This window comes from Phyllostomus discolor, chromosome 8 (genome assembly GCF_004126475.2).
Source record: "Phyllostomus discolor isolate MPI-MPIP mPhyDis1 chromosome 8, mPhyDis1.pri.v3, whole genome shotgun sequence".
Taxonomy (NCBI): domain Eukaryota; kingdom Metazoa; phylum Chordata; class Mammalia; order Chiroptera; family Phyllostomidae; genus Phyllostomus; species Phyllostomus discolor.
Window position 1 is genome coordinate 14,858,356 of NC_040910.2, and position 23,525 is coordinate 14,881,880.

General features: G+C 48.3%; 1 protein-coding gene across 8 annotated transcripts in view; it reads right to left on the reverse strand.

The window, feature by feature from the left end:
- The window catches only part of ZNF827 (zinc finger protein 827), a 157,650-nt gene that overhangs the window by 45,529 nt on the left and 88,596 nt on the right, over positions 1-23,525 (reverse strand). For all 8 annotated transcript variants that reach the window (XM_028519081.2, XM_028519080.2, XM_036031852.1 and 5 more), the window contains one exon: positions 10,565-10,668. In XM_028519081.2, the coding sequence (XP_028374882.1) occupies positions 10,565-10,668 (104 nt within the window). The remainder of the gene's footprint in view (positions 1-10,564; positions 10,669-23,525) is intronic.

A 23,525-nucleotide genomic window follows, 5' to 3' on the forward strand; every position in this document is an offset into this window, starting at 1 on the left:
TCCTAAGCTTCTCCTCATTTTTTTGAATTCTTATTTCTCCATTCTTTTCTGTTTGGTTATTTGTTTCTTCCTTCTGGTCCACTCTATTGATTTGAGTCCCAGTTTCCTTTCCATCACTATTGGTTCCCTGTGCATTTTCCTTCGTTTCTCTTATCGTAGCCTTCATTTTTCCATCTAATTTGAGACCAAATTCAACCAATTCTGTGAGGATCCTGATCACCAGTGCTTTGAACTGTGCACCTGATAGGTTGGCTGTCTCTTGGTTGCTTAAAAGTATTGACTCTGGAGCTTTGATTTGTACTTCCACTTGAGCCATTTTTTTTGGGGGGGGGTCTGGTCACGCCTACTACATAGTGAGGAACAGAGCCTTAGGTGTCCTCCAGGGTGGGGCAACCCAGGCGCTGGGTTGTGACATTGTATGTGGGATGGGGTCCGAGAGGAAGCAATGGCACTTGCTCCTCTCTCCGTCAGATTTCAGTCCCTTCTGCTGCTTCCCCCAAGCTAACTGGGACTTTCTGGTGCTAATTCCCATGTGGGTGGGGTTGTGCATGTTCTAGGACCCCATGGGTCTCTCCAATGCACTCTCCTGTGAAGCTGGGAGTCTCTTCCTGTGCCTCAACCCACACAGGTGTTTTCAATCAGTGACCTGAGGCTCTATTTCCTGGCGCTGGGACCCTGGGTTGTGCGGTCTCACTGATGGGTGAACAAGAAATTCTGAATGCCCAAGGACATAAGGGATGGGGCCCCTCATCTGGTTTCAGAGTGGCAGGGAATAATTTCCAAAAAAGGCAGAGACTACTAAAAACAAAGTAAATAAAAGAAGGTAGCTTACAGGGAGAGGGTGCATGTGCCAACAGACCAAGTTTAGACTCTATCCTGAGGGCAATGGGAAGCCACCAGCACTGAGAGTGACACGAAATCTGTCTTCTAGAAAGATCAGTCTGGCTGTGGGATGGAGAGAAGGGTTGGCACAAATGCTGGAGACAGAGAGACCAGCCAGAGGCCACTGTGGTGATCCAGAGGATAAACATGGAGACTGGGCTAAAGCCACAGGCAGCGGAATAAGAGAAGGATGCATGGGGGAGAGACCAAGGAGGAGAACATGGTGTCTGAATGTGAGTGGAGGGGGAAGAAGAGGTAACAGTGAAAGATGACGTAGCAAATACTGCTGTCTGCCCCCCATCACCAGTTACCACTTTGCCTTCACTACTCCAATGCCCCCCTTCCCGCTGCCAGCACCCACACATGTCTGCTGGGGGTTTCCTCTGGCTGCGGCAGCCTGCTGAGCCCACCGTGTGGTCGGCCGGAGTGTTGGGGCACGGCTGTCCCGGGAGCAGCTGTAACTAGTGAGTGACTGCACACCCATCCCAGCTCCCTCCCGCTTGGGGAGAAGACTCTCAGGGGTGTGTCCTCCATTGCCTCCCAGAGTTCCCTAGGGGAATTCATCTCCAGTTGTCCACAGCAGGTGACCTATTTGATAGCATACCCTTCACTGGCTGCCTTCCTTTCCCTAGCTTGCTTCTGCATCTTTCTCCCAGTATTTCCTGATCTCACTCCCCCCGCCCCCCCCCCCCCCCAAAATGACTTGCACTTAAATCTTTGGCTCAGTATCTGCTTCAGGAAGAACCCAAAGACTGGTGACTGGTGTCCACCTTTATAGTTTGTGTCATGGTGTGTGCTGGTGATGCTGCTATGCACCACAGAAGAAAAAACAAGATAGAGAAGAGAAATGAGTTAATTTTGGAGGGAAGGTATGGGGACAGTGGGAGGTGGCGGAAACATTACAATACATTTAACTAGGGACCACCTGAATTTAAAGAGCTCAGGGACCTCTGTGTGGGATGTCTCCACAGAACACCAGTGGCTGGTGTAGCAAACCTGATAGCGTTCGGCAAGTGCAAAGACTGCCCCTACTTTAGTGCTTCTAGTCAACATCTTACTTTTCTGGAGGATGAATTCAGAACAGAAATGGAAAGTACCCTGCTAAAGGAAACACGCCACATGAGGAAGAACGGCTGAAAAATGCCGCCGCTGACGGACGGGCACTCCAATAACCACATCGAGAAAGGGCTGCGGTAGCCCACAAACGGGAATGCAGGATGGATTTGTCTGAATGAAAATAGATGGTCTAGTTTGCAAGTGAAATGGCTTTTTTCCCCTCCCCTGGTTGCCAGAGGGTAGTTGCTGCCCTGAAAAGGAATAAACACAAAGAAGAAATTGCATGCAATGAAAGTAAGTATTTTTGATAGCAAAGGAATGGAGGATCATATTGTATATACAAAGAAAGGGCCTCGGAGATTGAAGGAGCCAGTCCCGAATGGAAGTCAGGGTCGCTACATGGCAGTTTTCGGACAAATACTCTCCATCACCTGTTACACATACTGGAGAATGTGGCCTTTTACAGCATTATTCACTCTTGAGGCTGCTATCTCAACAGCCTTTGCAAAAGTGACAACATGACTACAGGCACTGCTGAGGCCTCATACACGGTGTGCAGAAAATTTTGTGGGAGCACACACGTCTTTGCTCTGGTCTCAGGAAGATCCCAGGCTGGTGCGAAGTGACGGCAGCCTTAGGGGGTGGTAGTCGGTGGGGAGGGACCTGCTCCTGAGAAACAAGGTGCTCAAGCTGGGTTTTTAAAAGCCCCTTGAGACGTTACCATTTCCTACAACGTACAAACCTGAAAGTGTAGATGATTATCTTCAACACCAAGTGACTCGACCCAAGTACTACCTGGGTGTAGATACAGAGGCTGGGCGAAACCACCACAATTTTTCTCTGTCTCTGTGGTTTCCTATAGATAGCTTGGGGGATGCGTCTAAGCTGGACATGAATTTCTCCTTTGGAAAGGCTACTCCCCTTTAAAAAACACGTGCCTGGATTTCAGCACATGAAACCCGCCACTTATGGTCTGCAGAGACCTGATTAGTTATATTTCGAAGACGAGGCTGGACCCACCTGACAGTGCTTAATGTGAGACCCTCCTCTACAAAGAGTTACTGGCATCCATACCGCACCTTGGGAACTCACCCACACTCGGACTAAGACCAGGCGGGGCCAGTCGTGAGCACATCATTTCTAGCCTCAAAAACATTATCTGGATCAGGAAACTCCGCAGCAATGGAAACATCCCCTGTAGTGAACAGCTGCAAGGGCTAGAGCTCACCTGCTGCAGGTGCATCAGAGAAACGCCCACAAGTGGGCAGAATCGTGTCTTGGTATGAAGCACAACAGGGGTCAGATTCACCAACCCGATCGCCATTTGGTTCCGGACAGAGAGTCCGTGCGACCAATGGGGGCGTTCCTGCCATCGGAAAGTTGTATAATGGAAAGACTGCTGTCCTCACTGTCACTGCCGTGGCTTCTGATGTGAATGTGCACCACGTACTGTTGGCCTGGAGGTGACCACTCGGCGTCTCAACCCACCTATTTGTAAACACGCCAATTAGCACTAACAAGTGCATAAATACCACCGTAAGTGCAGAGCGTGATGAGTTTTCACAAAATTACATGTGCATGCAATCAGCAGCCAGAACACCGCAGCTTCCCAGAAGCCCTTCTGTGCCCCGTTCCCAGTCACTGCCCGCCCTTCAATTCTGTGTCTTTAACGAATTATTTATGTTGACTTGTTTCTTCCCCACCTTTTTAAAATCCTTACTCAAGGACATTTTTTTTCATTGCTTTTTTTTTTTAAAGAGAGAGGAGCAAAGGAAGAAACACTGATGTGAGAGAGAAGCATCTATTGGTTGCCTCCTGTATGCACCTAGACTGGGGACCAATCCCGCATCCTAGGCATGTGCCCTGACTGGGGATTGAACCCACAACCCTTTGGTTACAGGACGACACGACAACCATCTGAGCCACACCGTCTGGGCCGTTTCCCCAGTTCTTAGTGGGGGTGGTAGAATTTCAGGGCAAAACCCCTAGACTGGACTCTGACTTCCCCCTGTACCAGCATCTAGTGTTGGCCTTAGAAAGAAAAGAAAGGAACCTGGGCGGGGGTACAGCAGTGTTCCGGAGGGCAGAGGTTTTGAGAAGGGGGCATGTGGAAGGAAGAAGCTTAGCAATCTCCTCTGCTCTTCAACTGGGCTGGGATGAAACTCGGGTTCCCGGGATTCGCAGTGAAGAGCTTACTCTCCTGTAGGGCTGACCAGATCACCGCTGGCTTCCGTGTTACACGTTTTATTTAAGCAGGAGGTTCTTACTCAGTCTCGTGAAACTCTTTCAATGCCCCCCAACGATCCATTAAAGATTATTGAAGAGAAACATAAACTGTTTCTTTAATAACTGAAAGACATGTTCTAAGTGACTATGATTACTAGATATCAAAGCAGTAAAGGAAGAAGAAAGATGGAAATGGGAGACAACGGAATTAGAATGATGTTAATAAGCAGTACCTCCTTATCTTGTAAAGTCTTTGAAACATTTTGTGTAAAGGATCACTGTTGATTCCTATCTCAAAGAAGGCACTCCCCTGTGTTCTCAAGTCCTACGTATGGATGTGAAAGTTGGACGGCAGGAAAAAAGTGGATTCATTTAAAAATACAGTGTTGGCCCTGACTGATGTGGCTCAGCGCACTGAGCGCCGGCCTGTGAACCGAATGGTCACCAGTTCGATTCCCAGTCAGGACACATGGCTGAGTTTTAGGCCAGGTCCCCAGTGAGGGGTGTGCAAGAGGCAACTGATTGATGTTTCTCTCCCTCTCTATCCACCCCTTCCCCTCTCTAAAAATAAATAAATAAAACATCTTAAAAAAATAAAGTGTTGGAGGAGGACTTTATGCATACCCCGGGCTGCCAGAAAGACGGCACGTGGGGCCTACGCACACCGTGAGAAGGCGGGTTCTCTGGAAAAGACAGTGAAGCTGGAAAGACAGGAGGCAGCAGGGAGAGAGGAAGGCCAGCTGTGAGATGGTCAACTCCACACAAGAAGCCTCGGGCTGGAGTCTGTGGGAGCTGAGCAGGGCGCCGAGGACGGGACAGTGTGCACGTCCCTCAGTGGGTCGCATGAAGGGCCGCCAGGAGTCAGAGCCGGCTCAGCGGCACTCCACACCCACACTGGAGGAGGCACATCCATCAGTAATACCTCAACTGCCAACTGTGGGTTCGTGTGGGCAAACACCGGGGAGACGTGCTCCCTGCTGGTGACGCGCCCTCTGACTTCAGCGGGCAGCAGGGAGGGCGGGCAGAGGGAAGGCGCGTTGCGCCGTTGCTGCGTTTGGATTCCCCTGCAGCCGCTCTCCAGCTGCGTGACTTCGAGCAAGTCAGGAAATCTCTCCGCACAAGGCACAAACTTCTGGTCATAAGCCCCGAGAATCTAATGTAGAGCATGGTGGCTATAGTTCACAATACTGTAATGCGTATTTGAAAGTTTCTAAGAGAGTAGATCTTATAAATTCTCACCACAGTCCCGGCCAGGTGGCCCGGTTTGTGGAAGCGTCAACCTGTGCACTAAAATGTCACAGGCAGCCAACTGATGTTCCTTTCTCACACAGGTGTCTCTCTCTCTCTCTACCCCCTCCTTCTTTCTCTAAAATCAATAAACATATTCTTGGGTGAGGATTAAAATAAATAAGTAAAAATAAAGATAAAATGTTATAAAAAGTGCTCTTCATGCGAAAAAAATTATAACTGTATTAGGTGATGAATGTTAACTAAACTTGTTTCAGTAATAATTTTCCAATGCAGGTTTCAATTTATATTATGTACCTTGAGCTAATACAGTGTTATAGGTCAATTATATCACTAAAACTAGACGCAGTTATTAAATTTCTCTGAGCCTCTATTTAGTCTTCTGTAAATTGAGCATAATTTCTGTGTCTCAAGTTGTTTCCCGAATTAAATGAGCTGACACAGGCCCCGCGCCTGACAGTGTAGAAGGTCCTCGATCACTATTAGCTTCCTTCTCTGTGCAGAACGGATCTGTTTAATCACAAAGGGGCTTAAGCTACAAGATGATACACACCAACAGCACCTGATGGTCTACTGTTTACCTGCGACTTAGTCTGAATTAGAGAAGAATCTGGCGTGTTTGAAGAGGGATGGAAGAGCTCACTGTGCCATAATCCGGAGCAGCTCTGCCTCCCTCTCTCCCGAGGCGTGAGCGGGACGTTTTCACGTGGAGATGGGACATGCTCACCTTTCAAGCCACCGTGTGGAGGTCGTGCACAGAGGGCCAGCAGCGTGGGAGGCGGGTTAGTGGAGGGTGGCACGCCAATGTAAGGAGTCCTTTACTGAGAGTTTGGAAAAGTATGAGACATGGCACCACTTGTATTGGATGGGCAGGACAGAGAGAGGAAAGTGCATCAAGACCTGGTCTGGGGACGAGGCCAGATCATTCCACACCAGCCCTTTCACTTCACATCAGGTCCCGGTGGGTATGTCAGGTTCCAAAAGGAGCTAAATTCCCCCTCCTTATTCTTTTCTTATAAACAAGACCAACAAAAAGAGTTTTGTTTTTTTAAAGAAGTGAGCACATAACGGGGGTGGGGATTTATAAATGTAATTGCTGATACGTTGTACATTACCTAACTCTAGGTGCCCCCTGGAAATAGCAAACAGAAGCGTCAGTGACTCCAAACGCCGAGAGAATTCCACGGAGACCCACGTTTTCCTTCACACCTGCTCAGGTTGTGTTTTTGTTTCTCGGCTTAACACAGAGCAAACAGAATGCGACTTCAAAAATCACACTGAAACGGAACGGAAGCTCCGCGGTGTTTAAAAGCTGCGCCGAGACAGAAATTCCTCTCTCCCTGGCAAACGGGAACAGCGACAGGTGCAACGGTGACGGGTCCGCTCCTCGTACGGAAGCACCTGCCCTCCGTGCCCGGGCGGGCACCCGCCCTCAGAATCTGTCTTCTATTAATATCAGTCTTTCACGGAGTGAGACAACTCTGAATTAGACCAAGTACCTGAGATCGCACACGGTCTGTACTTCTAGCTCCCCCACAACAGGAGAGTGTTTTTCTTTCTTTTGTAAAGTCTCCACCAGCAACACCATTGCCCAGGATGCACTCAGTCATCCAGTCACAGCTTTAAGGGTATTATGTCCCCATGTCCCTCTAGCAGAAGGTGACAGCAGCTTTTAAATCATCATTTTATTAAGGATTGCTGGTGTTACCTCCGTCTAAGACATTCGCAGCAAGTAAAGAGGCTGGGTCCCAGCCCTGGAGCATTCTCTGGCGTGCAGGAAAGTCGGTCTAGAAACAGTGGCGACGACGGAGGCCAAGACACTGCGAAGAGCTGTGTTCGTTCTGTTTCCCTGGGATGGTGGCAGCTGTGCGTCTCAGCCACCATCTGCTGCGGGCAGATGCCTAGTCCCCTGTGCTATTCTCGATTTCCTCCCAGCCCACGGTCCTGCCCACCCCTCCCCACTCAGCGACCCCCACGCTGCCGCTTCATTAGTCACAGCACGCTGGCCTGACCTGAGCCCCACGGCGGGGCACCGCCGCTGCCCCATGCTCTCACTCCAAAGGTGCTCAGAGAGAATCCCATCCCACACGCGGAAGGGGTGTGAGCACACACCGATACAGGTGGCTGAATCAGTGCTACGGGTTTTGGGCCTTTGCGAGGGATTTCTTAGATTGGAACTAGGCACGTGTAAGGTTATTAATCTCTACTAATTGGGAATCTGAGGTAAGTTTCTGGGTTGACATTTCTCTTTGCGTTCTCTGTGGAAATAAGTTTGCAAAGCGTATAAAAAAAAGAAATAATACTTTAATGGTAACACTGAGACTACCCAACAGAAGATTTCTCAGGACTCAGGCTTTGGTTCATGCTCTAGCCACAGAATATTTTCTGCTTAGTCACCGAAGCCAGCTGCCTCCTTCCTGGCTTCCCCATGTCTGCACAGCCACCGTCATTCCTGAGTTCAGCCTGCGTGCGGCAAAGCCAGCCAGCCTCACAGACCCGGCAGCCACCTACCTGCCTGCCTCCCTCGTCCCTGCCTTTTCTCCCTGTCCCCGGCCCTCATTACTGATGCTGCCCAGCGCCAGGGCATCCCCAATGGACTCCTCGTTCCTGTCACCGCTCCTCCAGTGATTCAGCAATCTGCTGCCCAAGCGGTCTTCCGAAATTTTCCATTGGAATTCATGACTCGTACTCCGCAGAACCTTGAGACCCTGGAGGTCCTCAACTATAGCTTCGGTTGCCTGGTTCCTAGCACAGCAGCTAGGCGGTGTACTGGAGTAAATGTGGGCCCACACTATCTGAGACCCCCGAGGCCTGATGCATTTCGGGATTTGTACTTTTTCTGATTTCAAGATGATAACATGGTGCAGAATGCATATTTTATATAACACTTGAATGGGCCTGTATAATCAAGTATGTTGATACTGCTGCAATGAAATGCATTAACTTCACCCTTGGCATAACACACACATACAGGCTGTAAATAGCCTCCCATTAGTTTGTGTCACCAAGCAACTTATTCAAAAAATTGTGGTTGGGAGAGCTTTGGGGTTTCCGGGCTGTGGGTGAGGCACTGGGGAGCTTTTGTGGGTGCGTCACGGCCAGTCGCCTCTGTCCGGACCGAAGGGAGGTGTGCACCTAAGAAGCCTCCATGCTTCAGTGCTTCCTTAGTGCAGACTGGTCTTCTCCGCAGTTAGTTCACGGTTTTGAGGCTTTCCTTACAAAACGTGTCTTCACACTGCAAGACGTCTGTTCACCGGGTTGTCCTGATCATTTTAATTTCTCTAATTTTAACTCCACTTGTAGAGCTTTGTCGCCTTGCTTATTTTTGGACAGTCCCTTTGGTTGTGCGTTTTAGCAAAATGTAAACAGGCATTCAGAGTATCCTCTGCCTAAAGACAGGCTTTTGGAAGCACAGAGGTTGGCTCTCCCTCCAAAAGGAGGTGGTGGCTTTACATTTCTAAAATCCCCGTTATGCTGACTCCTGCACCCCCGAAGAAGTTAAATTTTTAAGTGTGAATTCATCTAATTCATGATATAAGTCTACCGAGCCAATGACAGAAATGCTGTCTATACACAGTTAAAAATATACCGGCATCACTCTCGAGGTGCAGTTGTAACTTGACCAATAAACCCTTCTTAAAATACAGCCAAGACAAACAGTAAACCAGCAACGCAGGGTTTGTCCATCCATCACGGGACGCCGGCTGTGTGGGTCACAGCACTCCGACTGGCAATGCCCAGGCAGTTATTTTGACATTAAAAAGTCACAATCCATCAACTTAACAGCAGGGCGATAATCTGGGGACCGGGCAGCTGGCGATTCAAAATGACACCGTGGGAAGCAAACGGTAGCTCAAATAGCCCCTGTTTGAGAGCGAAGACATCAGCTAAGTAGAATTTCTTTCCCCCTCTCCAACCAGGTGTTATGTAACGGGTTTTTGTGTGCGTGTGTTATTTATGGTGATTGAGCCGAAAGGCCTGCAAAGCTAAAAAGCACACAGGTCCCTGGACTCCTTGGAGAGGAGAAGACGTGGGTCTGCCTCCGCAAGACTGAAGGCCAACAAAGAGCTGCCTTTCCCCAACTGTTTGTCACAACCCCCTTCCAGTGACTTGTGACACCCAAGACAACATTTCGTAAGATGCTCCTTGGCTCCGTCTGAATTACACAGCACTCGGTCCCCAGCTGTCTGTGACACCGGGCTCCTCAGGCATGTGGAGGACACCTGGACTGGATGTTTGCAGGGGTCCCCGGCCAACAGCCCTGCTGTGAGACCCTCCTGCACATGCAGGGAACCTCGGGCTCCATCGCCCTCCCAGACAAATGGTGGGTGTGGAGGCCACCGAGAGCTTCGGGAATTCTCCCCACGGCTGGGAACGAAGGCAGCCCAGCAGGAAGCCTCCTGGCTCCTGGACGGGTGTGAGGCCGGGCTGGGGGTGAGTGAGTGAGGAGTATGGGCTGCATGCAGTGATTCTCAAACGTCCCGGTGTCACAGCGGCTCTGAGGACACACGCATGAGCCCTGAGGGACGGCTGTGCTGTTGATAAGAGGACAGCAACTATATTTTTATTTTTCACTTCAGAAAGGAAAAAGGAAGAGCAGGCAAGAAATTGTGTATTGATCCTCCGTTGGCAAAAGGGAACATGAGGTGGCTACACATAGATACCCTATGAAGGGCGTAACATCCGGGTGGCAGGGCCGTTCTAAGGAGCTGAGTTGCCCGCATGGAAACCGGAGGGGCATTTGTGGTGGCCCTTACCCCGCCAGGGTCCTGCCCTGTCCTGCCCTGGCCACCGCCTCCCCTACCCTCCTGGCTGCCTCCCTGAAATACTGACACCGTGGAAAGCAAAGTGTTTTCAGATTATACTTCGCTACGTTAAAGAATGAGAGTTTCCCCACACGAATGAAACAGCAGCAGGTAATCGACAATGAACTCCTAACACAGAGGAAGAACTTTCTTACGGTCTGCATTTTCTTTTAATGAACTTTTGTGGCTGCTTAAATTGAGTCTCTCCCTCTTTGTCCAAAAAAGCCGAGCTTCTCTCTACAAATGACGTCAACACACGTGATGAAGAGATCTGAAAATTCACACATGTCAGCAAGGTAATTTTTAAGCGATCAACCGCAGAAGCAAAGCCAACAAGGCGTCCATACCTGGAGCTGATATTCTTCCGTGAAGCACAGAGTCACCAGGCAGCAGGTCCTTTGAATTGGAGGAGAATGGTGATTGTCTAAATGTGTCTTCTGAAAAGAAAGGGCTGGGGCGGGGGAGGAGGAGTGAAGTTTAGTAAATTAAAGTTATTTAGGGTACCCAGAGCAATTGGCCCCAAACACACACACACACACACACACACACACACACGTGCGCTGGATAATGTACTTTTTTAAAAATGGAGTTTAGAGACTATAAGAAGAGTGTGCTGAAAATGGAGAAAGAGAAAATACATTACACGAGACAAGTGCCATCTGCCCATTCTGCTATTGGTTGTATATATAAGGTGAATATATGGAGTATCGTCTTTGAAAGATGGTTCAACCCACAGTCAGGGCAGCTGAGCACTAAATTTTACTCTTGTGTTATACGTTCTGCGAGCGTGTCGTGTCCAAATGAAGACCAGCCATCTGGGTCAGAATCAGCGAGTCCTGTGGAGGTCCTTCCAAGAGTGGTGACAGATTTGCCCTTGCGCACCCACATCCTGTCACCTGGTCCCTTGGGGACCAAGAGCATGCCTTGGAAGGGCAGGGGGCTGGAGGGGGAGCCCTTTCACTGGAAGAGACACCTCGCTGGTCCCCACAGACACTGAGACTGCACCCTAGAATTGTCAGGTTCGGAAGGTGTTAAAGCACCTCCCTGTTCCATGAAAGCGAGGCTCTGACTTGGATGCTTCTAAGTATCCCAAGTGACTCAGCTAGAACTAGAACCGGGGACACCAAACACCCCGCCAGGGTTTCCACTGGCACGGCAGCCAGAGTGGACACAAAAGCCTTGAATGCTTTTCATCAGAGGGTTTGAACCCCATCCTATCACCCATCGTCCAGGCCGCTACAGTGAGCTGTGAGTAAGTATTGTGATCACACTTGAGAACACTGGCGTATCCAGCGGCGTCCAGTGGCTGGAGAACTGGAAAGACCTACTTACAACAGGAAAAGTTTAACTGAGGGGAACTGGGTATACACACAGATGGTGGACGGGTCATAGAGGGCAGTAAAGCAGCCCAGAGAATCATTAAAAAAAAAAAGAAGGCCACCACTGCCCTCAGGCTGGAGGGACAGAAAGACATACATGGAGTCCGGGGGCTGGGGCCACCTCATGGGAGCTGGAGCCACAGAGAAGGTGCAGCTGCTGCTGGAGGTGAGGGAGAACTATCCTAGCTCTCCTTTAAGCCCCACCCCCTCTCCCGTCAGGGCCTCTGATAGGCTGAACCCTCCCAGAAGCCAGACAAACACAGCAGCAGGGATCAGGCCCCCTGAACAGCCACAGATGGGGGTGGGGGGAGGACACAGAGGAAAAGATCTGAGGGCACCTGAGCCTGGGACTCTCGTGATGGGTGTTGCTTTCTAAACATGCTGCAAGGCTGTGGTTACTATTATTAAATGCTATAAAGGAAATATTAAGATAAATCAAAGACATGTAAAAATATTTTTTAAAAAGTAATAAACAACATGAAGTTTTACATGATGGTTAGGCTAGATTTCACGCAACGCTGTGTCATATTGCTTGTTAGTTTTGTCTCAAAGATAAAGCAACGTAAATAGGCTGAAAAATGAACTGGGTAGTGGGTAATGCGGAGCGGGAAGACAGGCCATTTATGTCACGGACCTCGCAACCTGCAGATGACACAGACCCTGGAGAGGACACGGCAGGGCAGCACGGTGCCCATGAGCACGCGCTTGAGAGGCAGTGCTGGGCTCAGCCTGCAGCTCCGCCTCCTGCAGCTGCGAGAGCGTGCACGTATGTATACGTAACTTCTCGGAGCCTTCCCCTCTAGTCTGCGAAACCGTGTGATGACGGCGTCCACCCCTCCAAGAAGAGCCGTGAGGCCGAGTAAGATATCCCATGGAGGATGTTTTTCCCAGGGCCTGGCAGACAGTAAGTGCTTAGAAAAATGTGTGAGCTATTTTTTCTTTCCGTCCCCGTCCAGCCGAAATCGGAACATAAATTAATCACGAGCTGACAAAGTGTCGTTTCTTGGATAAAATGAAGGAAGCGAAGGTTGCTCTGAGTTGGGCCAGCTGCCTGCGGGAGTGATCAGGTTATGTTCCAATATTTCCGTGAAGAAAACTGTTGGGAATCAAAGAGCCTGAAAGGACATAGAGACGTCGGAGGATGGTTGGTCAGACCCAGAGTGTGAGATTTCTCCATCCCACCTCCTTAGCCCTGAAGCACCTGCTGAGGTGACAGCGGCCCTCGTGTCTCCGCGGGCAGTTCACATGGAAACAGCATGGCTGGCCCTGGGCACAGGGCAAAGAGCGGCCAGGGGCCGGCATGGTACTGTGACTCTGGCCATGGCAATTGCCTTAAGTCTGAGATTTCAGGGGAGCCCGTGCAACTGCTTGGTCTGAAATGTGGAGACGTCCCTTTGGGGACAGCAAGAGTCCCAAGAGGGTCCCTCCCCCAAAGGGCACCTAGAAACATCACCCTTCTGGCCACAGGGAAACACATTCACTGCCCTCCTTCCCTCTGGTTTACGGTGACCACTTAGTGAGCGCCTCGAGAACGCCCGGCCCTGGGAACATCATGCTCCACAAAACTGGCTCCAGCTGCAGGTGTCAGGGGGCACAGAGGCCTGTGTGTGGGCATGAGAAAGGGGACTGCCGCGTGACCAGCGCTGTGGAAGCGAGGGGTGCAGTGCTTCCCGCAGAAGCCACAGCTGACCTGGGACCTGCAGGCAGAGTGGGGTTGTGAGGCTCCCAGGGGCTACAGAAGGTGTCCCCCGCACGGGGAGAGAACACAGCCAAGTCTGTGCAGCTGGAAGAAGGCCCGTGGCGCGGGAGATGGGGTTGGCTTGGCACACGGGCACACTGGGTGCAGGGATCACAGCTGTATCCTGAGGGCCCTGGGAAGCTCTGCCTGCAGGGTGATGTGTGGACTCGCAGAAGTCAGGGCAGGTGGCCAGAGGAAAAGTCCATACTGGACGTGGCAACACGGGTGACCAACGCTGCAAACCAGCAGCGGCGCTCGCAGACTGGAAGACAGCACCACAGATAGGCAGGTGCAGACCAAAAGGAACCCTAAGGTTTCCAGGTGAGCCGGCCCGTGGCAGCCATGCTGCCTGCTGGGAACAGCCTCCTGGGTCCTGTAAGTGGTGGAAACGGGCCAGCTCTGCACCCCGGCAAGTTCTCTTCAACAGCAGGGACGCCCACTGATGGGAGGAGGGAAGCCCTATCATCACCCCGCCACTTAGAGAAATTGAGGCGAAAGGAGACAATTGACGAGGGGAAGATTCCAAGTAATTTTCTACCCTGGTTGCTCTATCCTGTACAGCAAAGAAAAGATTTCTTCGGAGGGAGCAGAGAATGACACGGAGTCACGCTGAAGACTAAAAGTGCACAGAAAGGACCGGCGATGGAAGGGGGCAAAGAATCGATGGAGAAACGCTCACAAGTCAAGGTCGCCTAAGTCCGGTGTGAGGGCTGACCTACAAAGAGAAGATGCCAGGTTAACAGACCGACAGTCTCAGAGACGCTGCTGCAGCAACGCTGCGAGCCCGCCATCCACCCAGGCCGGGAGGTGGGGAGTGCGGTGGGCTCCACGCCCTTGGGAATTAGGAGGACCTGAGGCCGAATTCTGTACTGGCCACTTCTGAGTCAGGTGACCTTTGTCCAACCAACATCCCCTCTAGCCTCAGTTTCATCACTGGAAAAGTGTGTTGGAAATACCATCTCTATGAGGGTACCATAAGGGTTAAAGAAGAAATGTCTTGGTCAAGTTCTTAGTACGTGGTACGTACCTAGTCAAACAGCAACTAACACACACATTGCTTGCTAAGTATCTGGCACTGTTCTAAGGTGCGGTGTGCATATTAACTTCAGTTAATCTTCAAAAGGACCCTAGGGTGCAGCTACCACTATGATTATCTGTATTTTGTACAGATGGATGGACTGCCCATACCATGAGCTGAGCCAGGACGTGAACCCAGGCAGCTTGACACCCAGTACGCACTCTTACCCAGTACGTACTCTTACCCCCTATGCTGCCTCTGTGTGGTCTCTTAGCATCTAGGCCACTCATGGGCAACACCGAGCCACGGATCCTTCCGGAACAAAGGGAAGGGACGGGGAAGGAGGGATGAGGGAGGATGGGACCAGCCAATTCAGTATGCGGGATCCTGGGTCATGGAAGGAAGGCTTTTTCAACTGAGAAACTGAGCAAGTGAAAATAATTTTTAGTCTTTACTTCTCTCCAGAAGTCAAGATTAGGCCCAGTTTTCTCATACTTCCACCATGCAGGGGTGGGTGGGGCAATTTGCAGTCCTCTCCCTGCTCCACTGCGGACAAGCAGGTCTCTATGACGAAGCCCAGGTGGAAAGGGAAGGGTAACAAGGCCTCTGTCCCAGCACAGATCTGAAGCTCATGGTGGCACTGTGGCCACCCAGAGAGGCATCCATGTCTCAGGAAGAGAAACCAGACTTGGACCATGCCCCATCGAGCACGTGCTGGCCTGGTGGGGTGACATCTCTGATAACGTGAGTCACCTTTAACCCTCTGCCCATGTCCTGAAGACAGACAACTGCGCTTGTGAGTTAGTGCCAAGCAACACACATTTTAGTGTTGAGGTGGCACTCCTCAATTTCTCTTTTCCTCCTGCACAGAAGGTCACCCGCTCTCAGCCACTGTCCAGTTCTGTGGTAGAAAAGCCAGCACCTGGTTCAGGCTGTGGCGACTGAGGGGTGGAAGGTCCAGGAGGTGTCTAACCCAGGATGCATTGCGTCTGCCTCCTCCCACAGACACAGACCACACATGAATGATGGACTTCATGCCATAGGCGGCTGACACACGTCTGTGCAGCCCTCCAACTGGCCGGCCAGACAGTGCCCAATCCTCCCGCAAAGGGACCCAGCATGTGAATGTCACAAGGTCCTCACTTCCTGATTCTCCAGCTCCCTGAACTTGGGTCATTTCACTGCAAAAGCCTTTCCCTCAGAAAGTGAACTTAGGAAGTAGAAAAAGGTAAAAACTGTTTTAAAAATGTATTTCTGGTCAATAGTTTTGGTTAGAAAGTTGGGAGAGGAGCAGGTTGAGACTGACAGTTAATGGGGGAGGGGACTGTCACTTAGGGAACAAAATCACCACCTACCACAACACATTCCCTTTGGTCCTGTACAATAACAAGTTACTGGAAGACTTAGCTAATTTATCTAAATCACAGGTGGCAAACACAAGGCCCAAGGGCCGGATTCGGTCCTCCACCTTGTTTTATCCGGCCTGGCACCTTGTTTCTACCCGGTGGCAGCGCCGAGCTCCTTGCCCCTAGTTAAGGAGTAGTTGCATTTATACAGTCCTAAGATTACATTCAGCCCTTTGAAGGCAACCGTGAGGCTGATGTGGCCCCGGGTGAACATGAGTTGGACACCCCTGGGATAAATATTCAACAAATACTCAAAAGTACCATCCAGAAGCTGTTGTTGTAGACTTTGGACTGCCCAACACCCCATTATTTTTCCTACTTTTCATCTATTTGACTTTCTTTTCTGCGTAAAAATGAAATGGAAACTGAATGTGCATTTCCATCTCTCTCCTGTAGAAACTCTAAGGGTTAATAAGGTATGAAGGGGAACTGCAGTCACCATGACTAGACAGTTCCAGGCATCACACGGCCTGGGATGCAGGGTCACCAGCACGGGGCTGCAGACAGAAAAGGTTTACAATAAATAATAAAAGAGTCCATAAAAAACTGTGGCTCTAAATAGTGATACATTTTGCTAAGTGCCGATTGTGGCACAAATATCTCCACCTTTGACGTCCGAGGGCCAACAGGGAGCTCGGAGGCCTGCAGGACTGAAGGCCTCCCCGGCCGCCCCCGTGTGCCACCATGGAAACCAAACGTTACAGGGACTCTTAGTCTGATGGCAGTAGCAAACCAGAACAAAAAGGGAAAGAAGGAGGTGGATACAACATGTAAGAGAAAGTTAAGAAAACAAACTACATGTTTAGTAATAACACAAAAATTTTCACAGAAGGACAGAGAAGCATTTTTTTTTCCTTCAAAAAGATGATGATAATAATTCTTGGGACTGAATGTGGGGATGGCAAATTGAAAAGAAAGATTAAACCTAGAAAAATGGTTTTGTTCTATAATGAGATTTAACTCAGAACATAGAGAGATCTACATATTTTCAGATGGAATGAAACTCTATTAAAGGTAAGAGTTTCTGGCACATCATCCTGAAGTGATATTCTGACCTCAATCTGAGCATAGACAATTTTTCTTTAATGAATAAAAAAAGATGAGGTATTTTCAAGTGAAAGTACTTGAGTCTCCATCCAGCTTCCAGATGTTTTTCCGAGAGCTGGGTAAAATATGTCTAAAAGGATTCAAGTTAATCTTTATATCGCTTTGTTTGATTTTAAGGACAGTGTAAGAATCAATGATCTGACTTTGATAGTTTAGAGAAGACACAGGCAGGGAAAGGAGAGCCCGAAGCCCGACTCTGGGCTGGGGGAGTTCCGTGGGAGCCGGTGGTTTTGCTGTCTGGCTGCTGCCCGGCCCCCTGCTGAGCCCAGCCCCGGGCCACCTCACCGGACAGCTGTGCACCCTGCTGCTAACGGGCCTGTCTCGGCCTCGGCCGCCACCATGACTTCCGGTCACTGAAACACGAGGTTTCTGTATTGATGTACCATGTTACTGTTAAAGAACTAAAATTCCATACGTTTCTCTAAAACCATCATACTGGTATTTTTAAAACTCTGGCCGTGGAACCACTTGGACATGCCCAAGTGTGACACACCACCTCACATTCTGGAGGGAACAGGAGACACTAGTTGAAAATAATCTTCCATGCTTCCAAAAGCCCCAAGAAGAGGTGAGCGACAGACCAAAATTATTCGAAGAATAAATCTGATGCTAATTTAAAGACGTTCTGAATATAGGAATGGACACAGGGAACTTCCACATGGAGTCTCCATGTGTACATAGTGAAATGAAAGGAAATGACAACACACCGGAAATGTTTTCTTTGAGCAAAACCCAGACCTCGCTAATAACAATCACAGAACACAGTCCTTGCCAAAAGCCAAAAAGAGTTTTCTTTTAAAAACCTTTTCCGACACATCAGGTACATAGATGAGATTATTGGCAGATAAGGAATAGGGGAAATATCCGGACTAGTTACAGCCACCTTGTCAACACTTCCTCGAGTGCTTTGAGGTCAGAAGAAACTTTCTGAGAAATGGGGAACGTGCTCACAACTCAACAACAAAAACATTGCTACTCTTTTTTTTTAGATTCTCATTTCTTTAAAAAGACCAGATGAGATGACTTCATTTCCACCTTAATTTTCACCCTTAATACAGCTTTCTTCATTTTTAGGTAGTGCTTATTTTTCCCAAATATTACTGTCCTAGATCAAGTGACTTGCTAATAATTTATAACAGAATAACACATGCTTAATATTTTTAAATGTTTATATATGTACATGGCATAACATGATTATATTTGAAATATATTAAATGCTTTAGTACCATGGATTTTTTCAAAAGAATTTTGAACACTTAAGAAAAAAAACCCTGGTGAGGTCATTTTGCTCAGGTATAGCAACCACTCAGCGTCACCGCGGACTGTAAGTGGCCCTCCTGACTTCACCTTGGGTCCTCAATTTCATTTCGGCAGACGGATCGTGTAGCTTCGTTTCTTTTGAAACGGGCCCAGACACTGAACATTTTAGGGAGAAAAGCCAGTGCCCATTTCCCTATGAGTACTTGTGTCGTCACTTAGAACAGTAATCTATGATGCAAGAGAAAGGTTGTAATGGTGCTCACGGAGACCCCCCTTCCCTTTTCAATGCCAGAGATGAGGACCCCCGTTCCAGAATGATTTCATTCATTTACTTATTTTAACGAAAGAACCCAGGCCGCAGGTCAGCGCACATGGGGGTGAAGAAGAGTGCTCAAGATTAAAAATGACTGGTGGGGGTGGGGGCTGGGGGGGGTGAGGGGGGCAGCTGGCCTCTGACCTGAAGGCAACCCTGACCATTCGAAACGGTACACCCCCTGTTCAAGTTTAACTGGGACACGACAGAGAAGACCTCCTGTAACCCCAGTGGGCCAGGCCTGGAAGCCCGGTCATTGATCAAGTTGGGCTGTCGTGAATGAACTTGAAATAATGGCTATCCACTGGCAAGCTTCGGCCAGGGCATTCATCTACACACAGAGGCACTGCAGATTCAGTGGGTTTCTCAGTGGCGCTTGTGGCTCAGTGGCTCAGTGGCGCTTGTAGCTCCATCTGAGAGATGGAGAACCAAGGTCACTCCATCATTCCACTACTCCTATAGGCACCAGCTTTTCGTCCTTAATTTTTGAGGTGACAAGAAAACTAAGATATGTTTCTTTCTCCTCCTAGTCCGTTGATGTGGCTGTACACTTGGCTGGTGCCAATCAATACAACAGATCCTCCTTGACAGTTATAAAACCAATCCAACGTGCTGTTATTTTGTAAGTTGTACATTGGTATTGTAGAAAATATCCTTATTTTATATATATACACACACACACACACACACACATATATATATAGACATGTATGTGTGTGTGTGTATATATATGTAAAAGAATTTGTGAGTGAATGTTAGGGTGTCTGGGGTGTGATTTAAAACATAGGGGGAGAGGACTGGCAAAGTAAGCATGACAAATATTTAATCTGGGTGGTGGGATACAGTGATTTATTACATCATTCCCTCTACTTCGTTTTGAAATTTTACATCATTTAAAAAATCAGTAGCAACAGTCAAACAAAAAGTTCAAGCCAGACAAACCACCAAATAAAATAATAAGTGACATTAAGAGAAAATGTATAAAAGAATAAATACAAATGCCTTCCTCTGAACAAAATGCTTGATAACACTAGGACTCAATAAATTAAAATGTTTTTAGCTATAAAATTTTTAACCTCCCAAATGGCAAAAAATTACTTTTTAATGATAAAGCAGAGATTTTTGAAATATTCTCTCTCTCATTAGCTTACGGTAGAATTGTGGATTCAACCTTTCTGAAAGTCAATTAGACCATTCACAGCAAAAGCCTGAAAACTGTGAATTCTCTTTGAGTCAATTTATTCCAGTACCATTTATATTAGCAACAACTTGGGATAACAAAACCAAACAAAGCCCTTCATATCCAATAATAGGAGACTGATCAAATATATCATGGCACACGCAAACACTGAACATTATGCAAACATGAAAAGAATAATATTGAGTTATGTTTATTGACATGGAAAGGAATTCTTAATATACTGCTAGGTAAAAAGAGATTACAAAACTGTATATATAGTAGTATCTGATTTTTACATGAAAATATACGTATATAAATAGAAACAAAATTCAGCCAGGATATACACCACCAACTTAGCAGTGGTTGCCTGGGTAGCAGGACTGATTATTAATGATTATTTTTTCTTCTTTATGTTCTCCTGGAAATAAAAGTTACTTTTAAAACTCAAAAAATTTTCTGTACACCTGAAAATAGTATACTATTGAGTGTCAACTGTCATTGAAAAAAAATTTTAAAAATTAAGTTTTATGGTTTAGGACCCCTTATTCCTATTTCAAGGAAGATTCTTAGCCTTTTAAAAAATCACTCCTGGGAAGCCACAGCTGAAGGCAGCTCCCTGGGACAACGGCCTGTCCACTGTGATCCCCCTGGACCGGCCACCTGCAGGTGCAGAAGGCCAAAAGCTATCGAAGGAAGGGGCTGTTTCAAATATCAGGACAGCGGAGCATCTTAGGAAGAAAAAATAGTTGGTGATTTTTAAATTTTCTTTTCTGAAAAGTACAAATGCTTTCTATTTGAGGCTGTCTCAGAGGCGGGCCAACCCGGATAACCCAACACCGAGTTTTCAAGGAACAATCCCCGTTGCCACGGCTGAGGCATTCATCAGCGCGGGGCCAGGAAACCTCCCAGGACAAGGCGCACAATGCCAGGCCTTGTGGAGGGCCGCTGCGGCCCGGAGGCCAGGCCCGGGGAGCCCGAGCCAACCGCAGGCCTCGGAAGTGAACCTGCACGTCCGGATCTGGGAAATGTCAGCCTGTGGAGGGGCCTGGATCTCCCTCAGGAATCTGACTTTCTGCATAAACAAGGCTGTCTGCTGAGGTGAGCAGAGAACAGATGAGCTCAGTTTTCTGCGCAGCGATGCAGGCCTCGTGCTGTGGACACGGCAGGGAACGCCAGCGACATGTGGGTGCCCCCTGGCCCCTGGCATCGTCCATGAGGACTTTCCACCCCTCGACAGAGGTCCGCCCTTGCATATTTGGTATCTTTCTGTTAACAACCATAGAGGCACTCTTGGGAGCAGATCCCAGGTAAGGAGGACGGGAGCGAGGCCGGTACTGAGCCACACAGACCTTTGGTCACGTCACCTCTGCGTCACCCGTCAAAGGTGAGAACATAGGAGAGAACACAGGTTCTGGGTGTGCACTTAACAGAGACCCACAGCTTCACACTCTGTTCCTGACTGTTCTGAGTCACACAATCAACATAGGGCCCTGCTGCAAGCCGGGGACATAGAGGTGGGAGGGCCCGGGGAAAACGCAGAAGAGAAAGGCACAGCCCTCTGCCGATCCCCAAAAGGAGATTTCAACCTGCCTCTTCACACTAACACAGTTCTGAGCAGCTCTGGCAGCGTCCCATTTCAACTACAGCAGGCCAACATAGATGTCACGGATGGGAGAAAAAATGGCAGACGGCGGCACCTGAGGACAATGGAGTCAAGGAACAGATGCGAGCGCCGAGACAGGTTTGGTGAAATCAGGAAAAAGAAGCCTCACGTGGCAGCAATGCACACGGTAGTTTTAAGCTATTTTCATTTAAGAAAAAAGGATCCACTGTTTTCCAAGATGAGTTTTAATTTGTTTGAAAAATGAAGACTCAACCACAAACTGAAAAGCACATGTTGCCAATGAAGATGCTCAAATCACCAACTGCGCGTCAGGGCAGCTGCAGACAGTGGTGCAGGCTGCGCAGTACACAGAGGTGCCACCTTTCGGGGGACCCACCTCACATTGCAGGCCTCAAAGGTGTGCGTATTTATTATGACAGCATTTCCAGTAGGGGCAGTGTCTTGCGGAAGGGCGCTTTTTAGACATTGGCCACGGGGCACCAACAGCCTTGACCTCACTGAAAAAGCATCGGATGTCCTAACTAAAGGGATACCACGAAATTAGCAGTAATTTCCATTTCTTAGAAACGGAAATCTCAGCACGTTTAATCCTCAAGTCATAAAATATAAAGGGTTAAGAGAATATATGGAGAGCGACTCAAAAACCACCAATTTCATTTGCTCTCTTTCCTATTTTCTTAATTGCTTCTGTCTAATCCAGACTTCTTTGTATTTTACTTTTGAAGGTAATGGAGCATTGTTCTCTTACATCTTTGGAAAAATGAAAAGGGAAAATTGCACAAATTGAGGAAGCACATTGTACTTTTACAGATTTGTGCAATTTCTATTACTGAATCATAAATATTTAAGGACACGCACCCACGCCACCACACGGGAAAATTCCGTATTGAACACTCCCAAGTACGTATGTCTCTCAGTAAACACTGGAAGTGGCACTGGAAGTGCCATTATCTAAATCTTAGAAAAATAGCCCACATTTCAAATTTCGGAAATTGGGCAAATTAAATGTTGGTCGGCACAGCATGATACAAATCCGCCTTTCTCTGATTTTCCTACTTCTGCTTTTGGCCTAGTGATGGAGAAAAGGACAATTCAGGTAAACATTTCCTTGCTTTTGGAATAGCCAGCCAGGTGTGAGAAGTTTTTCTTATAGGCCTGCAATCGTATATCCCCACGGACACTGAATTATTAATGGGGAAAAGAGAACAAATAATCAAGAGAGCGTTCTTGGCAGCCATTGTTTGAAGTTCACGGTGTTACACAACATTGAGCATGTCCAGTTCACCTGCCAGGAGCTATCTGATTCTTACTCTAGGGTTCCATTTTCCTATTTTGATCTCATCTGGCATCTGGCTGGGTGATGGTCCATGTCTGAAGATGCCGCTCTTCCTTTCATTCCTCTAAACTTTGGTATGTGGTTGTGAGAGCATTCCTCATATATTTTCACCTACAGACGGTCATATTAGCTGGTTATCTGTTCCCTGTAGAACCTAGGCTGGTGCGGGGGAAGGAAATAGAAACCCCAGGATTTTATTAGTCTCTTAGGTGTTCAGTCCTTCTATTCTTGTGGGTCTGGCTGGGCCGTCTCCTCATCTCATTTGTCAGGTAGAATGGCGTTAAGAACACTCTGTCTACACACTATCTCAAAGGAGACACACGGCTTCTTTACACTTGGATTGGATTTTCTGGACTCTGAGGTTAACCAGGCAAAGGAACGGCTGCTTTTAGCATTTACAGTGAGGTGCCACCTACAGGACCGATTCAGTGCAGGTGCCCGAGGAGGGCCCACACAAGGGCCGCAGGGGTGAGGCCAGGGCCTTGGTGGGCAGGAGGACCACGTGAGTCAGTCATTCCGGCTGCGGAGCAGGTGGATTTCTCTGCCTGGCTACATGGGGCACTTCGGCGATTGTTTTTCTCCTTGACGTTTGGGAAGGTGATCCCATTTAAGCAGCCGAGTCTAAGTTTTTAGGATAAAAAAAGAAGGCATTCTCAAAGAAGTTCTTAAAATGTTTGGGATTTGCTTCAAAATAATCTAGGGGGAGGGAGGGGCAACAGAAGGAGGGGACACATGAAATAATACGGGTCACGAATAGATAACTGTTGAAACGCAATCATGGGTACACTCTGTACTTCTGAAATTTTCCATTGTAAGAGTTAAAAAAAATGAAGCAAAGAACCAATGATCCAGAAACTTGCTAGTTATTAGCTTCAACCTTTAGCTTCACCTAAGCCTCTTTTTAAACATTGCTAACAAGGAATGCTGTCTAACACCATTTTCTCTCT